We start from the raw sequence: 20,454 nt of genomic DNA, 5'->3' as shown, positions 1-20,454 counted from the left end.
TGAAGGCCCGGCCAGGAGTCGGCAGGCGAGTCGTGGTGGAAACGGGGGGCATTCAGGCGTGAACAGCAGGAAGCTGCGGGCATGGGCATTGGTGGCAGGGGAGTGCGTGGTGACCAGTGCCACTACGCCGCTTCTGGGGTGGGGGGATCCTTAATCTCTCGCGTTGCACGGCCGCTGGGGCGGGCGAAATTGGAGGATTTTATCTACTACAGATGACTGCCTGCCACTCCCGCTCCCGGGGGTTGGCGCTGCCTAGAGTACCTGAGAGGGCCAGCGAACAATGGCCTGTCCTGTCCGCATGCATCACGCTGCATCATCATCATCATCGCCCGCTGCTTGCTGTCACGCTGGTGGTAGCGCGCGCGATGATCCACCACCCTCCACCCTCCCACACCCAGCCCCCCCTCCCCTCATCCTCACGTCCCAGCCCCTGCCGCCGCACGCTCGAGCGCGTCTCCGTCGACGCGGTACCGGGGCCTCAGCGCCAGCAGGTTGGCGTCCAGCCAGCGCAGGAGCGTTGGATATTTCGTCTGCCTGCGCTGAAACACCGACTTGAAGGCCCGGCAAGCCAGCCTGTCGCGAGTCAGCCGTCTGTCTCCTGGGCCGTTGGAACGGGGAACCTTGGCACCACCTGGCAAGCCACACCAGCAAGCCACAGCCAGCCAATTTTGGCCTTGCGCTCGGATCGCCGCCCGCCGAAACTCACCATTTGCCATGACGTCGCTTGACCTGGCAGTCGAAGTCGGCCCACGCCTCTGCCCGACTGCGCGCCCTCTCCTTCCGCATCAGGCCGGCCGCCAATCCGGCCACATCATTCACCGTCTCTATACCGCCAGGTCAGCGAGACCATGTCCATGCCCTTGTCCTGCTCCCGTTGATCGCCCGTGTCGCTCCCGGGGGCCGGACACGAGCAGACGATCGCTCCACTTGATCGCCCTGATCCCATGGTTTGCACTTACTGATAAGGAGTCGGTCGCAGCTCCGCTTCTGCGCCGGCAGGCTCTTGATGTACTGAAAACACTTTTGCGCTGCGTCCAGAAAGCTGCGGAACAGATTGCCGAGCACTGTCGCCACGCTGTTGAACGCCGTGTCGAGGAACATCCCGTGGAGCTGTATCTTGAGTGCACTGTGTCGCAAGCGGTCAGCCCCTCAATTCATCCCCTCAGTACCAACCAACCTTGACCTACTTGAGCGTCTTCCGGTGGAACGTCTGCCCTGGTAGCTTCGAGAATTCGACCGTGAGGCTATCGCGCCATCCTGCCGTCTGTGTCAGTGGACAGACCAACTTGCGCCGCGTCATCGACCAGCTTACTGTTGCTGTCCCTTTGCTGCACTTCTTTGCTAATGTCGAGAGTCCCTGTATCAATGAGAGCGCCGCAGTACGGAAAGCTCGTCCCAGAAGGTAGTCTGGACACCTCCGACCCCTGCACCTTGGTGTCAAAGTTTACCAACGTCTTTGCTTTTTTGATGCTGATCCCATAGTTCTCGTTTCCATCGTGCATAACCTGCAGGAATCTGTCGGCATGCGCGCGTTCAGTCGTGATCAGTAGCGAGTCATCAATCAGCCGCAGCAAAACACTGTTTTCGGCGGAGAGGAAGTCTAATAGTTTAGCCTCCAGTTCTGCGTAGAAGAAATTGCACAGCAGACTGGACAACACTGAGCCCTGCGGGATGCCGTTTTTCTGCCTATAATACTTCTTTCCAATCTTGATCATGTTGCGCTCTACGTGCTCGGTGAGCAGTTCTAGCACTTTGCGCCTCGTCTGCGTCTGTTCAACCACCGAGTCCACAAAGACCCTATTAGCACCGCCGAGATAAGCTTTGGCGCGAAGCAAATCGGCGAAGTCGGATGTGTCGCTAGTACTTCGGCCCCGAGAGATGAATTTCTTAATTGGTTTAATCGACGACGCCACAGTTGTCGAGTATTGGTGCGGGCCTGCCGCCTGCACTTCGGCGTGACGTGCTACGCGATACTCGTCTAGCGAAAGGAGGCGCCTGATTAGTTGAACAAGACGTTTCTGGGGTATGGTATCGAAACACGACTTCACGTCCACCTTCACAAAGTAAAGTGGCTTGCCAGTGAGATCGCGCTGCTCCAGTTTAGATCGGAATGCTTTAAGGCGCGGGTACATGTCACCGACAGAGAACAATGACGAACCGAGACTCCGTGGCTGAGTGGACTGTGCGGAACGCGTCAGCGGATCGTCTCGTTACCCCGAAGGAAGCCTACCTTCTCGTAATTGAGCACAGTGAAGACCGGCCTCATCACAGAGTTAATGCTCCTACCAAGTACCGTCTTTCCATTAACCTGAACCGGCAAACGCCTTCTCAGGTTTGTAATCGGACGAGCCCCGACCCGTTTCGGCAACAACCGGACCTGGCTGTATCCGAGTGATCGACTTGCCAATATTTTCATGGCGTTTGCTTGGCTCATCTCCTCGAGCATGGTGGCCTTTATGTCGGCTAAAGTGGGTTCCGATAACATCTTCCAGACGTCGTGACGAAAATAGAAGATTCTATTTTTGTCAACATTCGATTCGGTTACATGAAAATTGGAACGGATAAGAAGAATGATAAAAGAGTCAAAGATGTAATAAACCAGCTCCTGAATTATTTCCTGGCGCTTCGTGAAGTCTGTTCTAGACATCTTTGTCCCAGAACGGACGCCAGAGGGTCGAAGCCAAGCAATTTCGGCGATCTGTGGATGGCTTGTCAACGAGCTGTCGCTAAGGCAAGGACAAACAGTCGTACCTTTATATCCTGCAGCACTTCATGCAGAGTTAAACTTTCATATCGACGGAGACAAACGAATCGATCAATTTGTCGCATAACAAGATGCTTGTTGTGCTCTCCCGTTGCGCCTTCGCCCCAGAAGTTGTTCGGGATAACACTTGACACAATTGCACGGCAAAACGCTGAAACCTGATGAGCTGGTGTTGCAAGGTCCGTAAACGGTTGTTCGGTCGTTGAATTCTCCAATGATGGCGGCGATTGGGAAGCTGAGAGTTCCGTATCATCATTAGTAGGCAAGCCCTGGTCATGTTTTTGTGATGACCCGTTCTCAACAGCTTCCACATGGAGCATTGCTTTGGGGAGGCTGTTTTGACTGCTCGCAAGGCCGCTGTTCTTGGGCGTGCCATCTTTTTTGGAGGGACAATAATGTCGCAACAATTCAGTGTAAGAACATCTATGGTGAAGGACCCTAAAGTGGCGAACAAGGTCTATAGCCTGACCTCTCAATCGTTTTGGTATTGGCTCAATGTAGTCGGCAGCCTTGCTAGTTGTTTGCCCCTTTTTGGAGACCTTGCGAAGACGATCGCGCGCGATCTCTTCTTCACGAACTGTGTAATCCTTGAAAGGTTGCGAGGTATCCTTATAATCAGTTTTTGATGTGAACACATTGTGTAAGCCAAACTGCCGAGGAAAGATGTGCTTCATGATGTGAATTGTCTGTCTGAGAGATGTACAATCCGAGAAACGATTCAGGACATCTACGCCAATTAGCGTCAAAGGTTACAAAAGTGGGGCGGAGAAGCATACGGATATGTCGAAGCCCAAAACGAACTGTTCCTTTCGCATTCAGCGCTGCTCTGGCATAAAGCATGCGGCTCCTCACGAATGTGATCGCTGTGAGTCCAGCAACGCTATCGCTTTTGGGTTCAACGTTTGGCTTAGCGCGTTCCGGCGCAAGAGTCGATAGTGTCTCCGCCGAATGCTTATTTGTTGGGCACCGCTGGGGAGGAATGGGTTCAATTTCTGTCAACGGTTTACCTAGACCGTCTTAGATGAACTGATCACAATGTAAGCATCAGCAGCACTTACCACTCAGTTGGTAACAGTTTTCATTTGCGCCTTCTGCCAAAACGAAGACGGCGCAACGCATCAGCAGGTCGATGATGACGCGGTCACCTCCTCTGCCCAATGCCACCAGAAGCGTTGACCACGGCGGGCCTTTGGCGGTTTCGACATGGCTGTTGGGGAAGAGAGGCGTGACTCCTGGAATGCCCGGACTGCCATTGAGGCGGGGGCCCACGTTTTGATCTGAATACGACGCTCGCTGAAATCCATGGCAGAGGACATGCGGGGGCCGATGCTGATTGGGGTATTTCCTGAATAAGGACCAAATGACAAAATCGACAACCTAGTTGAGCATGTTCAGCATGGCATGTACCGGTGGCGGAGGCAAGGGGACATTTTTTCAGTCGGCGAGCGGACATACCTCCGATTGCAGAGCCGGATGGACTTCGTTGGCGGTGGTGCTGCTGGAGCTGGCTATGGTGGAAGCGGGTTGATGTTGGGAGAAAAGATGCAGCTCTCTTTCCAGGTCAGCCGGCGACTGGGGATTGACATGGTCGTGGCATCCGACTATAGTCCTGTCCAGCAAGCGGCGAAGCGCGTCGGCGTCGGGGTTCACGTGCAGCGCGTCAGAGCGCGTCAGGCCCAGGTGAGCGATGCGGCGGCGCTTGCGGGTTGAGGCGCCGGACAGGGTAGCCAGCAGATAGTGGCGCAGGGTGAGGCAGACGGGATAGAAGCGCTGCAGGACGGGATGGGTGAGGCCGTCGTGGCGCGGGCGCTTGAGCGGGCGGGCCTCTGGGGCGCTGGGCGGACGTCTCCTCTTCATGATGGTGAGGAGAGAAGGCAGCGCTAAGCAGCGGAAGATTGCCCCGGGAGGCCTAGCACGGGGCTGCGGGTCGACATCAACACAGGATTTGCGTGGATCGTGGCCGTACCACCAGGGCCCGTGAGATGCAATAGACGGGGCATACGAGCCCGGTTTCCGTTAGATGCGGACCCTGCCTGTTGTGCTGCATGTCTGGCAATCTTAGCTGTTGCTTTTCCAATAGCCCGCGGCTGTGCGCCTAGCCAGTCCCCCGCGCAACCAGCCCAAGGCTCAGCACCCCCGGCCGCGCTCAATCTTCACGGTGCAACACAACCTACGCTCACTAACTAAACTACCACCTACCATCGCTCCTTGGCCTCGCTCTCTCTTCGCACCGTCGAGCTGAGCCCCTTCCCCCCCATCCCCCCACCACGCCGCCTTGACCGATCCGCCCTGCTGCGGCGCCCGGCAAGCCCCCAGTCGTGAAACACCTCACACACTCCTACCCTCGGACGCGCCTGCTGATTCGTCGCCGGCCCGTTGACTTGTACCGAGCGCCTCTCTCCATTTGCTCGCGCGCCGACACGACATCGTTCGCTTCACCTTGCGCTCCTGTTTCGTCCGGCCGGCCCATTGGCGATCGCCTCCCACGCGGCTCGACGACTCACACACCTCACTCCGGCCATTGCGACGTCAGCACGCGCGAATCCCTAGCCACCCTGGAGCCACCGGCGTCTGGCGTGGCACGGCACAGGAGGAAGAAGGCAATGAGAAGCAATGGAGTCGGAGGACTTCCAACCATGGAGCAGCTCTGCTCGCTCAAGCTACTCTGAGCACCGCCACCCCGGCGACTACTACCTGCCTAACGGAGCCCTGTCGCCTGCAGCCCCGGCCGAAAGCCCAGATGCTGGCGAGCCGGACGACTTCTACCGCCAGGGTCTCTACCTCCCCTCGACAACCTATACTCGTCAACCAGATAATACCGTCGGCGACGGCGCCATGGCGACGGTCAGCTCACGCCCGAAGCTGCCGCATCGGGCCAGTGACGCAAAGTCACCTCCGCCCGCCATGCACAACAACAACCCTCGCCAGAACATGCGCTCCATCTCTGGCCCGGCATCCTCGCTGCCCGTCTCCAACGGGCTAGTATCCACAAACTCATCTCGTCCGCCCGTCAAAAACCTCGTGAATAAATTCAACACCGCACACCCGTCCGACCCCGTCACCGGCAAGCTGCGCAAGCCTGCAGCCGCCTCCCGATCAGGAGCGAGACATGCGAGCTCGCCCGTCATTCCGAAAACCGACGATCATTCGCGATCTCAACACGATGGCCGAACATACAAAGATCCACGCAAGACAGGCAACGGCGCCAACGGTACGACGGGATCGCGAAATACCTCGAGGCGCGAAAAGACCTCGATGATACCAGAGCACGATGTCCCCAAGGCATCCCAGTCGGTGAGCAGTCTTCATTCGGATCACGGTGGCTCTCGTCGGCGACTGCTGTTTGGCGAGGTACCAAACGGCAACGGTCTATATGGGGCTGGGTTTGGAATCGAGGCCACTGTGCACACCGATGCTGGCATGCAGAAACCCATGTTTTTGCGCTCGCGAAGCCACACGGCTTCGGGAAGTGCGCCCCTCTATGCCGAGCCATTCAACGTCCGGACGGTGCCCGCGCGCCCTTCTTCTGCGCAAGGCCACAGCAGGTCGCGGAGCGACATGACGGGCGGCCCTCTTTCGCCTCTGACGCGTGATCTCATGAACCGAATTGACCCTTTCTATGAGCAGATTTCTTCCGTAACTGGTTCTAATCGGTCACCCCAACAGTCGCGGATTCCCCGGGCAGTCCCAAGAAGGCGTACATCTGCGGCATCCGACTACGCGCCAGCATCGCGTTCGAGGGCGAGCTCAGCGATGGGTGATCGGAAATTCCAGCCGACATCTTCGGGTGCTGAACGAAGCGAAGGCAAGGAGAATGCCTCTAGATCTCGGCCCGCGACTCCTCCAGGACAACTTCCGGCAAGAAGCTACATTGTCAGCCCTAATAAACGCCAAGGCGAGAGTCCAAAATTGCCAGTCCAAGTGAAGGTTCCCCCTCCGATGACCTCACCAGTGCTTCGCAGCTCTCGCCCGCGTCAACCCGTTTCCGCCGCTTCCACTTCTACAACTAAAACAAAGCTCGACGAGCGCTTAGCGCATGCGGCAGAATCAGGCGGATCAATTGCGGAGCGAATGTCGAGCAGAAGCGTTTCTTATTCGTCACGGCCTAAGAAGGACCTGGGATTCTCGCAAACAAGCATTGCCGCAAGAAGAGCACAGATTGAGAGGTCTCTCCGTGATAAAGGAATAAAACGCCCTAGTCAACGGAGTGTCTCTGGATCAAGCGCAATGGCGGATTCTCGCAGTGTGAGCCCTTCCTCGGTTGTGCGCGAAAAGCAATCGAGGCAGTTGCAGGAGTCCGCGCCAATCAAAGAAGCTGTTAGACGTGCGCCCAGTCGCACTCATTCGTCTCGCAGCCGCAAATTGTCTTTGGAGGTGAAGGATCTTCCTCGAGCTGACAACCGGACGCCGATGACCGCGGGTACCGATTTCGAAATGGATGAATCTCCAATCCTAGGTTCAAGCTCTCGGAACTACGATAGCCAGGCGGACGCCTCGCCGAAGCATGAATCGTTCAGAGATTCTAAGTTGGGCGATATTTCCACCCCTGAAGCCGGAACGTCGGGCCCGGTCGGCGAACGAAATAAACAAACCCCCAACGACAAGAACATTCTAGACTCGGTCAAGAAATTGAGGGAGAGGGGGAGCTCCAATGTTTCTCGGAGCGAGCTTGCAGAATGTCTGGAGGGGTTGGACGATCAAGGATCGATTCCCATCATGCTTCGGGGCACGCCCACTTTGGAACAAGCGCAACGGGAGTGGACCGCTCAAAACCATATACCTCAAGACCAGGGTGTGCGCTGGAGCGCCCATTCTTTCGAATCTTCCAGCCAAGGCATCAAGTTCGTCGACGACGAAGAGCATCAACGGCAATTCGACCATTACGATCCCCACTCCGCTATTGCACCAGAGGACGCTGTGGGCATTGGCCATCAGCACCGCGATCCGCGCCTCGGCGATTGGACACCGACAATTTATTTCACGCCGGCCGATGCCCGCCAAACTCTCAGTAGCGACGCGTGCAGCACCATTCAGAAAATCCTTGACTGCTACTACAATTCTGAGGCAATCTCGCCCGAAATGGCCCACGGATTTCAGCAACAGGTGCAGACGGTCTCTCCCAACTTGGCGCGGTATGATGATGTTTGGAGCTCAAAGGCCAAGACTGAACAGTATCTGGAAAACCTTCTCAAGGGCGGGCAAAATGGCGCTTCTGTGTCTCCAGAAGAAACTCCGAAGCAGCAGAAGAAAAGCTGGACGGGTTGTCTTGACGATTACGAGCAGGACCTCGCCCCAGAAGGAGAGTACAGCGGGATGGCAATCATATATGGTCAGCCTGAGATATACGGAAAGTCCAGGCCATCGAGTTTGTCGAGTGATGACCGACCACTGCCTCCACCCAAAGATTGGGATTACTCATCCAGGGCCCCTACGTCACTAAACTCACAGAACAACACAGCGCCGGCAACACCTTTGGAGCCTATTTCACGACTGACAAGTCCTTTCCAACCCCATTTGCCGGAGCTGGCAGCCACCGGCGAAGGTCTTGGATTGTCCGTGCAATCTGACGTCCCCCGCAGCGACCCTTCCACTCGTACACAAGATGACGCCCCAGAAATTCCGCCTTTGGCACAACTCGTCAACGAACCGGATGCAACATCCGGTTTAATGAATTCTCCGCCCTCGCCGAGTGTCTACAGCCGCAACCCTGCTTCCAGCGCATTCCCCTCTGCACCTTCACGTGCCGGTACCATTCGTTCGAGATCTTCTAGAGAAGGTGCAGGAATGAGCCATAGCATGAGCCGCAGCGCTAGTCGAAGCGCCACTCCCCATCATTCAGCATCTCAATCGATCGGTTCCAAGTCACAAGAGGGGCTACCTCAGGAGACGGAAGAACTTGATGAGCAGACACTGAAGCGCCTCACCAAGCGGAGACATATCGTCAAAGAATTACTCGAAACCGAACTTTCATATTTCCAAGACATGAAGGTCGTCGAGGATATCTATAAGGCCACCTCCGTTTCCATTGAGGCGGTTACCGATGAGGACCGAAAGTTGCTTTTTGGCAACAGCGGCGACATTGTTGCATTCTCGTTGAGCTTCATTGACTCCCTCAAGCCTGCCGCTGAGGGTATATTCCGCCTCAAGGACACTGGTCGTTGGAGTTCCCGGACCCATCGGAATAGTATATCCACAACTCACAGCGCTGCGCCTGGTGACAGCATGCAGGAACCACCTAGCGATCGATCTGACAGAACTACCAAAATTGGTGCAGCTTTTCTCGAGCAACTTCCTAACATGGAACGGGTATATAGCGTTTACGTCCAGAACCACGAGGCGGCTAACAAACGCTTGGTGGAGATCCAGCAGAACAAGCAAGTTCAGGTGTGGCTCAAGGAGTGCCACAACTACGCCGGCGACATCACGACCGCCTGGAACCTTGATGCACTGATCGTTAAGCCAACTCAACGCTTTCTCAAGTATAGCATGCTTTTGGATCAGATGATTGGCTGCACTCCGGACGACCACCCTGATCGCAGCAACCTCAGCGCAGCTTCCGAGGGTATCAAGGCTCTTGCCGCCCGCATTGACGAGGCCAAGGGCCGGAAAGAGCTAGTTGAGAAGATCGTTACGCGTAAGCGGAAAGAATCTGACGGTCTTCTTCCTTCCGGACTTAGCAAGGCCTTCGCGCGTCGTGGCGAGAAACTGAAGCAAGTTGCCGGACTGTCTGAACAGGTCGAAGACTCTGAGTACGACGCAATCTCTCAAAAATTCGGCGGTCACTTCTTCCAGCTGCAGATCGTCATGCGCGATGTGGAGAAGTATCTAGATGACGTCCACAAAATGGTGGAACAGAACTCTAACCTCGCACGTGAATTTGTCGAATGGGCTTCCAACGTCGACCCAGATTCTCCGCCAGAGATCACTAGCAAGTGGCTCAGGTATAGCCTGACGTTGAAGGAGATGACGGCGACCTGTCTGACAGAACATAAGACACAAGTTCGTAAAACTGTCATTCAGCCAATCATGGCCCTTTGGGAGTTACACGGCAAGCCACAGAAGCTCATGCAGAAGCGGAAGAAGCGTCTTCCTGAATATGCTCGCTACAAGCTCGCAAAGGAGAACGGTACCAAGCCAGACAAGAAACTCGAAGAAACTGGCCAAGAATTCATTGCCATCAATGAGGTCCTGAAGGATGAACTGCCGAAACTATATGGCAAAACAAAAATTCTGATCGAAGCATGCCAGAAAAATCTTATCCACTCGCAGCGTGTCTGGTATGAGAGCTGGCACAAGAAATTCCAGCATACTATTGAGGAGGTCCAAAAGGACAGACGACTGCGTGACGGTCATTCGGACATTGTGGACATGTTCAACAGCGACTTCAGGCACGTTCTCATGGAAATGGATAGGATCGGATCCGCTCTGCGCAATGTCAAGGACATGGCCGCTTTCTCTCCAGCCACGACTTTCATCATGGACGACAGTTCTATGAAGCGACCGGGAACTTTTGCGAGCTCCAAACGGTCTCAGTCTATCCACAGCGACCAGTCCGCGGTAATCAGCTCGCCCGAGATGAGCCAGAGTCAACGCACCAGCGGCAATTACACTCATCTGCCTGAGCTTGCCAGCACGCCGCTGATAATGGACACGGTGCCGCCGCTTTCACCGGGCCACCCGTCTCCTAATGGCATGGGACGCATGCGTGCAGGTTCAAATCTGTCAAGCCGCGGTCCTACCACTCCTCAGTCGGTTGCTAATCAAGGTCCTGGTGCGAGTTATTTCCCTCAGCGACCATCCACTTCTGCCGGCCGGGGTATCGAGTCGGCGGCTGCTTCCATGACACGTCTGAGCCTCGACAACTACAATGAGCACGGTCGCCAATCAGGACAGTCATCGTTCACTGCACAATCGAACCAAACGCGGACATCATCAATATTCAATTCCGCTATGCCGATGAATATGGCTGAGTCACCTACGGACACTCGCGATCAGCGCGATGATACCTCTTCTGAGACTGACGAAAAAGAGAGCGAGGTGCTGTTCCTGGCAGCTAGCCTTTTTGAGTTCAACATTGCCCATGACCGCCGAGAGGCTGGATTCCCATATTTGGTTTATGTACCAGGAGAGGTCAGAGTGTTCAATTCCTTTTGTTAAAAAACTCGAGGCTGATTTAAGAACAGATATTCGATGTCATCGGCCAGAAGGGCGAACTCTGGCTTGCGCGCAACCAAGATGATCCTTCGCGCACCGTCGGATGGATCTGGGAGAAACACTTTGCCCGGATTCTCCAAGAATAAATACAGGCACAGACACACGGCAGTAGTGCCACAGCAACATACATGCACGAGACGCTTCGGAACGAATTTCCTTTATTTTTTATCAATCACAACAGCAACACTTGACGATGTCCACGCTTGTCCACTAGCACGGAGTTCAAGAGGAACCACGGGGTCTTGAAATTCAATCCATATCGTCGATTTGCCATCAAGATCGACCAATCTGGCGTAACGGAACTTACCCTACACCATTGCCATTTGTAAAGAAAAAAAGCTTGCCTTTTGCTTTAATGCAGTTTTTTCTGCTGTCATGGCTTTTAGATGGCTATACTCTTAGGCCTTTTACGGAAGATGTTTCATTGCGGCTTTTGATTCCCCATACACTCGACGGCGGTTTCCCTTTCTTCAATTCTGATCCCGGAGGCAGATTTTTCGGTCGCAATAAGGCCTAGCCATCTTGGTACGGTTAGCTTTACAGCTCTTCCGTTCTCTTTACTTCGCTTCAGCCGGAAGCATCAGCAGTTCCAAGAGTCTTACCTTGGTTCGGCATCTTTGCGACCCTGAATCTATTTCAAAGCCTTCAATCGGCATCGGCGCGATTGAGCGGTATGTTTTTTCGCAAAGCACATCCCACCAGCCTCGACTGGGATCCTTTGCGAAGTACTCAGTGCAGGAAGACATGTGCAGAAAGTCAGGACCAGCTTACACTGGACACCTCGACAAGGGAGAGAAATGGGTAGTTTATGGTTAGTTATGGTTTGAATGGTTTTTATGCTTTATTATAGGGAGCCTGTTTCTCTGCAAACACATTTGCTCTTACATTTGATAGTTCAGCGGACTTAAAGGGTTCTCAAGCAGGCGATGAGTGTAGCATTATCGAGTTTACTACGTATATGCATTGCTGTATTTGCTTGATTCGCTTTCTGATTTGTGAATCTATGTATAGTTCTGATTGTAGTCCTTTCAAACGAGACGAATGCTGTGAGTTTAGGGTGTCTTAATTAGTGAAAGCATTTAGTGAAAGCATTTAGTGAAAGCATTTAGTGAAAGCATTTAGTGAAAGCATTTAGTGAAAGCATTTAAGCACTTTTCGGTGGTGTTAAATAGTAGCACCTGCCTTATAGGTACGCATTCAAGTGCCAGCTTGCCAGGTGTTACGCGGAGAAACGTCGGTATGGCCCCACCCTGATGGGGCACTACCTCCACCTCATCGCACTCTACTCTCCCTGCAAAACCTCTTGCGTTCCTTCCCTAGGCAACAGCACCACACGACATCTGTCGCTAGCACCTCTTGCCGGACCATGTCTCTTGCATCTGGGCCTGGGCGAGCGGGCGTAAAGGACTCGCAGTCCTCAGAAGAGATGCAGCTCTTCATTGACAAGCACGTCAAATACATCCAAAGCCTCGACACTGTGCGTGTCTACGGCTGCCACATGGCTGACGCAGGCGTCTCACTAACTTGAAGCTTTGCGCAGCGTAAAGATCAACTGGAATATTGGCTAACTGAACACCTTCGCCTTAACGGCCTCTACTGGGGCCTCACCGCGCTACACCTGCTGGGCCACCCGGACGCCCTCCCGAAGAACGACGTCCTGGACTTTGTCCTTAAGTGCTTGCATGAGGACGGAGGTTTTGGCGCAGCCCCTGGGCATGATGCACACATGCTTTACACAGTCAGTGCGGTACAGATACTGGCGACTCTGGATGGGTTTGAGGAACTCGAGCAGCGTGTGCCTGGAGGAAAGGAGAAGATCGGTCGCTGTACGTTATCGGTTATCCCGTTCGTACTTTGCAGAAAGAGATGGCATCTTACTGATGGTGGGCAGTCATTGCTGGACTCCAAGACCGCACAACGGGCACCTTCGCTGGCGACCAATGGGGCGAGACGGATACGCGCTTCCTATATGGAGCCTTCAACGCGCTCTCCCTCCTTCATATGATGCATCTCGTCGATGTTGAGAAGGCCGTTGAGCATGTCATGGCTTGCTGTAACTTCGACGGCGGCTTTGGCACCCATCCTGGCGCCGAGTCGCATTCCGGCCAGGTTTTCACCTGCGTTGGTGCGTTAGCCATCGCAGGACGCTTGGATTTGGTGGACCGCGACAGGCTGGGAGGCTGGTTGAGTGAGCGACAGTTGCCGAATGGCGGGCTGAATGGGCGGCCGGAGAAGCTTGAGGATGTATGCTATAGCTGGTGGGTCATGAGTGCTCTGGCCAACATTGGGCGATTGCACTGGATCGACGGCGAGAAGCTCTCAAGCTTTATCCTCAAGTGCCAGGACCCAGAGCTAGGCGGCTTTGCCGACCGGCCTGGCAACATGGTCGACGTTTTCCACACGGTTTTTGGCGTTGCCGGGCTCAGCTTGGTGAAGTACCCGGGACTGCAAGAGGTCGATCCCGTATAGTAAGTGATGGGCTCTCCTGTTGCGATTGAGCTGGCTGACGGTGCGTGCAGCTGCATGCCGAAGGTTGTGACAGAGCGGGTCCTCAGGGGGTGATGGCATAGCATGAGGCGGGCACCCAGGTGCTGGGCGTTAGCTTATGCGATGCTCTTGCGATCTAATAACCCATGTGCACCTTGCACAATGAGCCATGGGATACAAGGCAAGAGTAGAAGGACGAGCGGGCCGCTTCATTAGCTCATCCTCTCGCAAAAGAGTCGAGGGCGGGTTCAGCGATGCTCAGCTACATTGCAGACAGTACAGAATTCACGGAATAATCTCTTATGGCCGCCTGTCCTCGTGACTTAGACGCGTTGAGGGGTCTTGGCGTCCGGCTGCTGCATCGCGCTGTCCATAAAAGCCTCACGAGCAAGAGCTGCGGAGAAGGAACACTTCACTCCAATGTCGGCCGCCAGCCTGCCTCCCTTTTCTTAGTGTCCCCTCTAGGGCTCTCACCCTTTGAGCGCGGAAAGCCTTCTTCCTTCTCTGCGTCTCAGCACGCTCCTTTCTCCAATTGTCTCCCTTCGTCTATTGACGCGTCTTGGTTGCATCCTGCTCTTCTTGCTCCTCCGTTGCTTCCATTGGGCTCTATCGTCGCTCCGCCCCCTGGCTCAGCTTTCACTATGGCCAGCGTCGACACTACAACCATCCCACTGAACTGCAACATCTGCCCAAAGAAACCCTCATTCAGCGATGTGTCGCACTTGCTCACACACATTGCCTCAAAAGGCCATCTATCCCACTACTACAGGTGCAAAGTCCGCGCCGCCTCCGAGACTGACGCACGCGAATGTCTAGAGAACTATGACAGATGGTACGCCGATTGGAAGGTTGAGAAACTCATGTCTGAAAGGATGAGCGCCAAAGACAAGAAGCGGTCACGTACCAAGTCGAGCAGTAAGTTGTCTTGTCCCGTGCCGGACTGGCTGACCGGAAAGTTAACGTGGAACCAGACGCCACTAGGTCCAAGCCGTCTTCCGCCCGACCAACTCAAGCGGACGACCTGAGACGGCGCGCCATCAACAGCTTGGACCCTCGGCTCTCTGCACCCCCTGTCAAAGACGAGCCTAGTCCCACTCCTCCGCCAATGTTGGGTGACACCTTCAGCTACCATACCTACCCCCGCATGACGTCTTCTTGGCCAAGCCCACACACTGCCAGTACTGACACTACCCTTACTACACCTGGCATGGATGGCTCTGATGTCTTCACGGAGAGCACGGACACCTTTGAGCGGAAGCTTACCAGTCCTTCTCCATTCTCCACCTTGGGTGAATCCACCTTGGCCGAAGCCGACGTTGACATGAGAGATCCGATGGCGGTCAGCGAAGCATCCAAGCTGAAAGGAGTTTACTGGCCAGGTATGGACATCTTCGACTCTGCTACACCTGAGATGAAGCGAAAGAGAAATCAAAAGAAGGATACATCCGTCCTTGAACAGCTCGAGGAGAACTCGCGCGAGGTAGAACCCAACGAGATGGTCTTCACCCCATTCGGCTCATTGTACAAATCCAAGACCATTTCCGGTTCCGACACCAGCAGCTCACCCATCAAGCTCGATGCCTCCCCAAAATGCCCGCGTCTCAACCGCGCTGCCTTGCTCGACTTGGACTTGAACCAACCTCGCTCTCGTCGCCGCAAGTCTCCACGAAAGCGCCGTGTGCAAGAGACATACGGAGACGAGGACCTTGAACTTGAGCTTACGCTTGGCACGGTAAGGACACAGAAGAAAAAGAGGGGTCTCGTTCCTTTCAGAGATGACGAACAAGCAGACGAAGTCACCTTTGGACGGCCTGCCAGCTTCAGCATGTTGACGGCCCCATTCCATCCACAACCGGATCCCACGATGCAGTTCGACTTTGGCAAGACCTATGCGGACGCCTTCCAGATGTCCTACGACACCGCTGGACTCGACTTCAACGTTGCTACACCTACATACTTTTCCAGTAACCTACCGGCCCCGAACTACCTTCAACAAAACTTACATAATGACATGTCGGCCTTCTTCAACAGTCAATTCAGCTTAACTGGACAGAGTTGGACCGGCACGAGCTTCCAGCTGCCTGATGCGCAACCGAATGTCGAAGCCGAACCAGACGAGAAGCCACAGTATCAGCATGATGTCGACGATGAAGCTACCATTGCGGCGCCGCCATCCGATGGCGATCTGCAGTAGTCGCTTTAGCCGACCAGAAACACACTCACGTCAAGCATTGTAACGTCTCCGGCACCTGCACAGCAAATAATCCGTGGTCGTCGTGTAGGATGGCAAAGCGGCCTACCGTCTCAACATTGCAATGACCATTTACAGCTTCACGGCTTATGGCATACGACATTATTGGCATACTCGCTTTCTTTTGACTCTCATTCAAGCGGCAGGGACTGGGTGCGTATGGCTCGTGATTTTTCAGCATTAGTACATGGTTTCGGCGTCTAGGGTCATGCAGGGGCTATCGGGGACAACAAAAAGCAAGTCTCTTTCAAAGGCATCAGTTCTCGACAAAAGTTACACCAGGAAAAAGGTACAGCTGTTTCACGAAGCATGGCGGTTGCTCAGCAGATCCGGGACCGAGGTTCTGGAACAGCGACAAAAATAGTAATGCATCACGTATGGACAGCAAGGACAGGTATCGGGAGGACAAGGCTGGAATTGCTTACCAGTTATGCTATGAAAACTAATGAACATGGATGCCTACTTGATTGCACTGTTCCAACTGTCTTGCTTGTACTTGGCCAGCTGCCAGGGCACGGATCCTTGCATGTTAGGTTTCTACCTGACCACAGCCGAAGGATGGCTGAAATATGCGACCCTTGGCTACGGACGCAAGGGCGCTCTCACCTTCGTTCTCCCTGTTCGCTCATCCAACGTCTCATCAGCACGTAGAGAGCCTACAAATATCTACGATATTATGGCAAAAGGCATTGGTGTTTCTGAAAGCCTCTGCTTGGTTCTTTGTACATCTCTCTTTCTACATGTGTCCATCTTTTCATCTGTCTATCTGTTTACGAAATTGAAGGCACACACCCTATTTACACGGGGGCATTTCCATCTCACGAAGTCTTCTTGACATGACCCGGGCGCTCATCAGCACGCAAGCTCTCTTCCTCTTTCCCATTAACAAGAGCATACGCATAGGTAAGAGCCATCATGCTAGCAGCCATAACAACAGCCGCAGCCGCGAACAACAGCACGCGATCCCGGGTATCCAGCACCGCAAAGAGGGGGTAAGGGTAGTAACCATTATGCAAGAAGCACTGCTCGACCCAGAACCAGTAGGCGACAGCGACAGCGGAGCTCAAACCGAGCGCAGGCAGGGGCTTAAGGGCCCAAGGCGGCGAAAGAGCCAAGACGTCGATACCGAGCAGCAGCGCGGGCGCAGCGTGCAGCGACAGGTCCTCCAGCAGGCCCAGCGGCGGCAGGTCCGGGTGCATGAGCAGACTCGGGTCCACGGCGCGGATGCCCCAGTACAGCACGCTGATGCAGAAGGCGAGCGGGGCGCTGGCGAGCGAGACGATGTTCTTGGCGTAGAAGAGGTGCCGCGACAGCGTCGTGTCGGCCGCGAGCGCGAGTACGTACGTCACGCTTGCTAGGAGCAGCCCGCACACGGTCAGGAACTGCATGTGCCAGCCCCACGCTTCGTTGATGGTGTTTTCTTGGTATATCAGGCTAAGACGCGGCGCGTGCTCAGTTAGCGGTCGTGCGGCGGAGAGGGCGGAGGCGCCCGCCGGGTAGCGCGGAACTGTACAAATGGAAGGAGTAGGCAGCGCTGATTATGCCGAGGGTCTGGTTGCGCGTTAGGAGCGTGTTTGTTGGTGTTGTTTCTGCTGCTGCTGCTCACATGGACTAGGGCTGAGACGCCGCGGGACGGACTGGGTAGGCGTTGGAGCGGGTGTTTGGCTGCGAGCCACTGGCCCTGTTGGGTGGACATGGTGGGAGGGATGAAGGAGAGGAGGAAGATGGAGAAGGAGAAGGAGGAGAGACGGAAGGAAGAGAGAAGAGCGGAAGAGGGAGAGGGGGAGGCATAAAAAAAAGAATCAAGAAAAAGAAAAGGTGACAGACACGCGCAGATACAGCAGCATATGACGACAGCCGCCGGACACACGTCAAGACGCGGACAGGCCTCCGGGCCCTCGGCTAGGGCTTATCGTGACGGGAGCCAGCGCCAATCTACGCCAGGCCTTCCCCACAGCAGCAGCAGAGCCTCACTACCTAGGAACCTCTTCTCTCCTCCTCATGCAAGAATGCCACGCCCCAAGAAAGCGGGCGCGCCCGAGCCCAAGCGGCGAAGCCGGAACGGCTGCTGGTGATCCCCCACACTGCACGAGCCGTGGATCGCGACTGACAGCTATAGGCCCTGCAAGGCCCGCAAGGTCAAATGGTATGCCACTCTCCCGCTCGACGACGACGACCTTGTTGTAGTGACGCGCTAGGGTGCTGCTAGCGGCGAGGAGAAGCCTCGCTGCCTCAATTGCCAGCGCGCCGGCGAGGCGTGCGACTATTCCATCCGTTTGAACTGGAACGGCCGCTCCAAACGGAGCTTCGATGCCACTCCGCTACTGGCCGCTGCTCCCCCCGCTGCTCCTCCCGCATCACCTCCGCCGCCGTCGCAGCAGCAGCACAGGACGAAGCGCTTGCGCCTGAGCCCTCAGGATGACCCCCCTCTTCCTCCTTCTACCGCGCGCCAGAACTTCCCCGTCGAGACGCCCGGCGCCGGTATGCCCGGGACGGATGCGCCGTCACCCTACTCGCTGCCTCCTATGACGCCATACAGCTCGTTTGCGGGGACGCCGTTGACTCCTGGTTCGTCTATTGCCTCGGAGGAAGGCAGCTTGAGGTACCAGCTACCTGCGGAGTCGAAGCGGTTGTCTGTCAACGACCTGCTGATCGACGGCGGTCAGACGGCAAACAACAACTCCTATGTTCGGCCCCTTGGTCGCTCGTCGGTGGACGTGGTATATGGCTATGATATTGGGCAGCCGGATCTTGATACTCCCAAGAATGACGATGGCGGCGCAATAGCCATGTTCAACCCCGAGACATCTTATGGCGGCAGCGGTGACGTCGCCAATGAGCCTGAATTGGACGAGGAACAGCAAGATCAACACAGGAGCAGAGCCTTCGAAGCAGATGGCTATTACGCAAAGCCCGTGCCAATCAAGATCCCCAGAGCGTTTGAGCCGCTGCCTGCTCGGCTGCTAGAAAACCCCATGAACCTGCTCTACTTCCACCACTTCCTGAACCACACAGCACGGATCCTGGTGCCGCACGACTGCGAGCAAAACCCGTTCCGGAGCGTGCTACCACAGCTCGCGGTGCGAGACGATGACCTGCTGGGCCTGCTGCTCGCCTTTTCGGCCAGCCACCGCGCGCGCCTCCTCTGCCACAAGGAGCCTGCCAACCGCATCGCCGTCTGGGTACAAGACGTGTTTCCGAAGCTGCGCCGCGCACTCACCGAGCAGACCATCTCGACCGCAAACCTGACTACGGCCATCATGCTCGCGTCGCTGGAAATCATCTCCCCGAACACGTTCGAAGTCCCCGTCTCCTGGCAGAACCACCTCAGCGTCGCGCGCGAGATGATCGTAGCTCGTGGGGGCCTGCGACCCCGTGGCGAGCCTGACGACAATGTCGCACACTTCCTGTCCCGCTGGTTCGCGTATCTGGACGTGCTAGGCAGTCTGAGTGGCAGTAAGGATGACAAGCCCCTCGCGGCTGCGTACCTTGCATTCGACCGCGACGACGACGATGTCATTGATTGCCTGCTAGGCTTCACATGGCGCTTCATTGTCTCGCTAGCCCGCCTCGCTGAGCTCGCCCAGCACTGCGATACCTTACGCCGCGAGGCCGCGGCCACCGCTGCCGAGGGAGGTGGCGGCAGCGACGGCGGCGCAGACTGGGTCCCTCCGGCCGATGTCGCGAGCGCCGCAGAGCAGCTGCGCGAGGAGCTGCGCCTGAGCTGCGAGAGCGCATCAGGCGAGGGGTGCGCGCATGAGCTGCGCAGCTCGCCCTCCAGCACGACGACTCCGTCTCCATCAGCATCTACGCCCACAGCAATAGGATGCACGTCTGCCTCCCCCACCGACGCATCCGAAGCGCACGCCACGAACGCAGCCTTCCACGCCGCCGCGCAGCTGCACCTGCTCCGGCGCGTCCTGAACCGGCCTCCACACGACAGCGAAGCGCAGGCGTGCGTGTCGGCTATCCTGGCTGCGTTGGCGCGCGTGCGCCCCGGTGGCAGCGCCGACGCCTGCCTCTTGTTTCCGATTTTTAGCGCCGGGTGCGAGGCGCTGGAGCCTGGGCAGCGGGAGGAGGTGCTACGCCGGTTGAGGGACCTTGAGGCGGTGGGGTTTGCGCAGGTGAGGGGCGCGAGGGTCGGGTTGGAACGCGTTTGGCGGGATGGTGGGGGCTGGGTTGGGGGGGTGATGGGCTGGTTGGGTGAGGGCGGCGGGGTTTTTGTTGGGTAGGTGGCGTGGGTAGGTGGGCGGGGCGGTTTGATTCTTGTCCTGCTTTTGATCTTGCGCTGGGCTTGCTGCTGCTTGGCTGGCTGGCCGGTACATGGCTGTGCTGTGTCTTTTGGTTGAGAGGGGTGGTTGGTTCCGGGTCGCTGGTGTGTGATGGGTGTGATGGGCTACATTTGGGGAAAGAGAGAGAGAGAGAGAGAGAGAGGAAAGGTGGGTAGGTTAGTATGTTGGAGGGGTAGCTGTGGTCGGGCTTTCTGATGTGTGGTAGGAGATTTATGTGTTTGGGTTTGGGAATCAAGCCTTGGGTGTTAGGCCAGGTAGGTTGGCGCAGGTTTGATGAGTATCAGAATACGGCCCTGGATGGCAAATTTGAGATTTTTTTGCTGATTTGGAAACTTTAGTTGAAATGGAAGCACATTTAACGCGTTATCCTACTCTCCATGGCCAGTGTTGGTCAGAGCTATTGTAAATTTACTTTACGGCACATTGATCATGGGTCAGTGGACCGT

The 20,454-nt window shown here is 55.8% G+C and overlaps 6 protein-coding genes across 6 annotated transcripts; 5 read left to right on the top strand and 1 right to left on the bottom strand.

Moving 5' to 3' along the window:
• Positions 1 to 220: 220 nt before the first annotated feature.
• K452DRAFT_287711 (uncharacterized protein) lies at positions 221 to 570 on the top strand. Its single transcript, XM_033540524.1, has one exon. The coding sequence runs from the start codon at positions 281 to 283 to the stop codon at positions 554 to 556; it is 276 nt and encodes a 91-aa protein (XP_033397462.1). The 5' UTR covers positions 221 to 280; the 3' UTR covers positions 557 to 570.
• A 4,807-nt stretch (positions 571 to 5,377) lies between these two features.
• K452DRAFT_298415 (uncharacterized protein) lies at positions 5,378 to 11,064 on the top strand (the record flags this gene model as incomplete). Its single annotated transcript, XM_033542119.1, has 2 exons — positions 5,378 to 10,894; positions 10,948 to 11,064. 2 exons carry the CDS (start codon positions 5,378 to 5,380, stop codon positions 11,062 to 11,064), a joined length of 5,634 nt encoding a protein of 1,877 aa, XP_033397461.1.
• Positions 11,065 to 12,284: 1,220 nt separating this feature from the next.
• K452DRAFT_287708 (uncharacterized protein) lies at positions 12,285 to 13,758 on the top strand. The gene is made up of 4 exons (XM_033540523.1): positions 12,285 to 12,455; positions 12,519 to 12,804; positions 12,870 to 13,446; positions 13,498 to 13,758. Exons 1-4 carry the CDS (start codon positions 12,345 to 12,347, stop codon positions 13,538 to 13,540), a joined length of 1,017 nt encoding a protein of 338 aa, XP_033397460.1. The 5' UTR covers positions 12,285 to 12,344; the 3' UTR covers positions 13,541 to 13,758.
• A 348-nt stretch (positions 13,759 to 14,106) lies between these two features.
• Positions 14,107 to 15,762, top strand: K452DRAFT_358843 (uncharacterized protein; the record flags this gene model as incomplete). The annotated part of the gene is made up of 2 exons (XM_033546223.1): positions 14,107 to 14,380; positions 14,422 to 15,762. The coding sequence occupies 2 exons, from the start codon at positions 14,107 to 14,109 to the stop codon at positions 15,657 to 15,659; spliced, it is 1,512 nt and encodes a 503-aa protein (XP_033397459.1). The 3' UTR covers positions 15,660 to 15,762.
• A 624-nt stretch (positions 15,763 to 16,386) lies between these two features.
• Positions 16,387 to 17,684, bottom strand: K452DRAFT_287706 (uncharacterized protein). Its single transcript, XM_033540522.1, has 3 exons — positions 17,323 to 17,684; positions 17,230 to 17,267; positions 16,387 to 17,150 (listed from the first exon to the last, which is right to left on the bottom strand). Exons 1-3 carry the CDS (start codon positions 17,410 to 17,412, stop codon positions 16,535 to 16,537), a joined length of 744 nt encoding a protein of 247 aa, XP_033397458.1. The 5' UTR covers positions 17,413 to 17,684; the 3' UTR covers positions 16,387 to 16,534.
• Positions 17,685 to 17,688: 4 nt separating this feature from the next.
• K452DRAFT_287704 (uncharacterized protein) lies at positions 17,689 to 20,231 on the top strand. Its single transcript, XM_033540521.1, has 3 exons — positions 17,689 to 17,787; positions 17,836 to 17,862; positions 17,926 to 20,231. The coding sequence occupies exons 1-3, from the start codon at positions 17,726 to 17,728 to the stop codon at positions 19,946 to 19,948; spliced, it is 2,112 nt and encodes a 703-aa protein (XP_033397457.1). The 5' UTR covers positions 17,689 to 17,725; the 3' UTR covers positions 19,949 to 20,231.
• The last annotated feature ends 223 nt before the right edge of the window (positions 20,232 to 20,454 follow it).

This window comes from Aplosporella prunicola (assembly GCF_010093885.1).
Source record: "Aplosporella prunicola CBS 121167 unplaced genomic scaffold K452scaffold_13, whole genome shotgun sequence".
NCBI classification, from domain to species: Eukaryota; Fungi; Ascomycota; class Dothideomycetes; order Botryosphaeriales; family Aplosporellaceae; genus Aplosporella; species Aplosporella prunicola.
The sequence above is the reverse complement of the archived record's forward strand: the minus strand, read 5'-3'. Positions and strand labels throughout refer to the sequence as shown.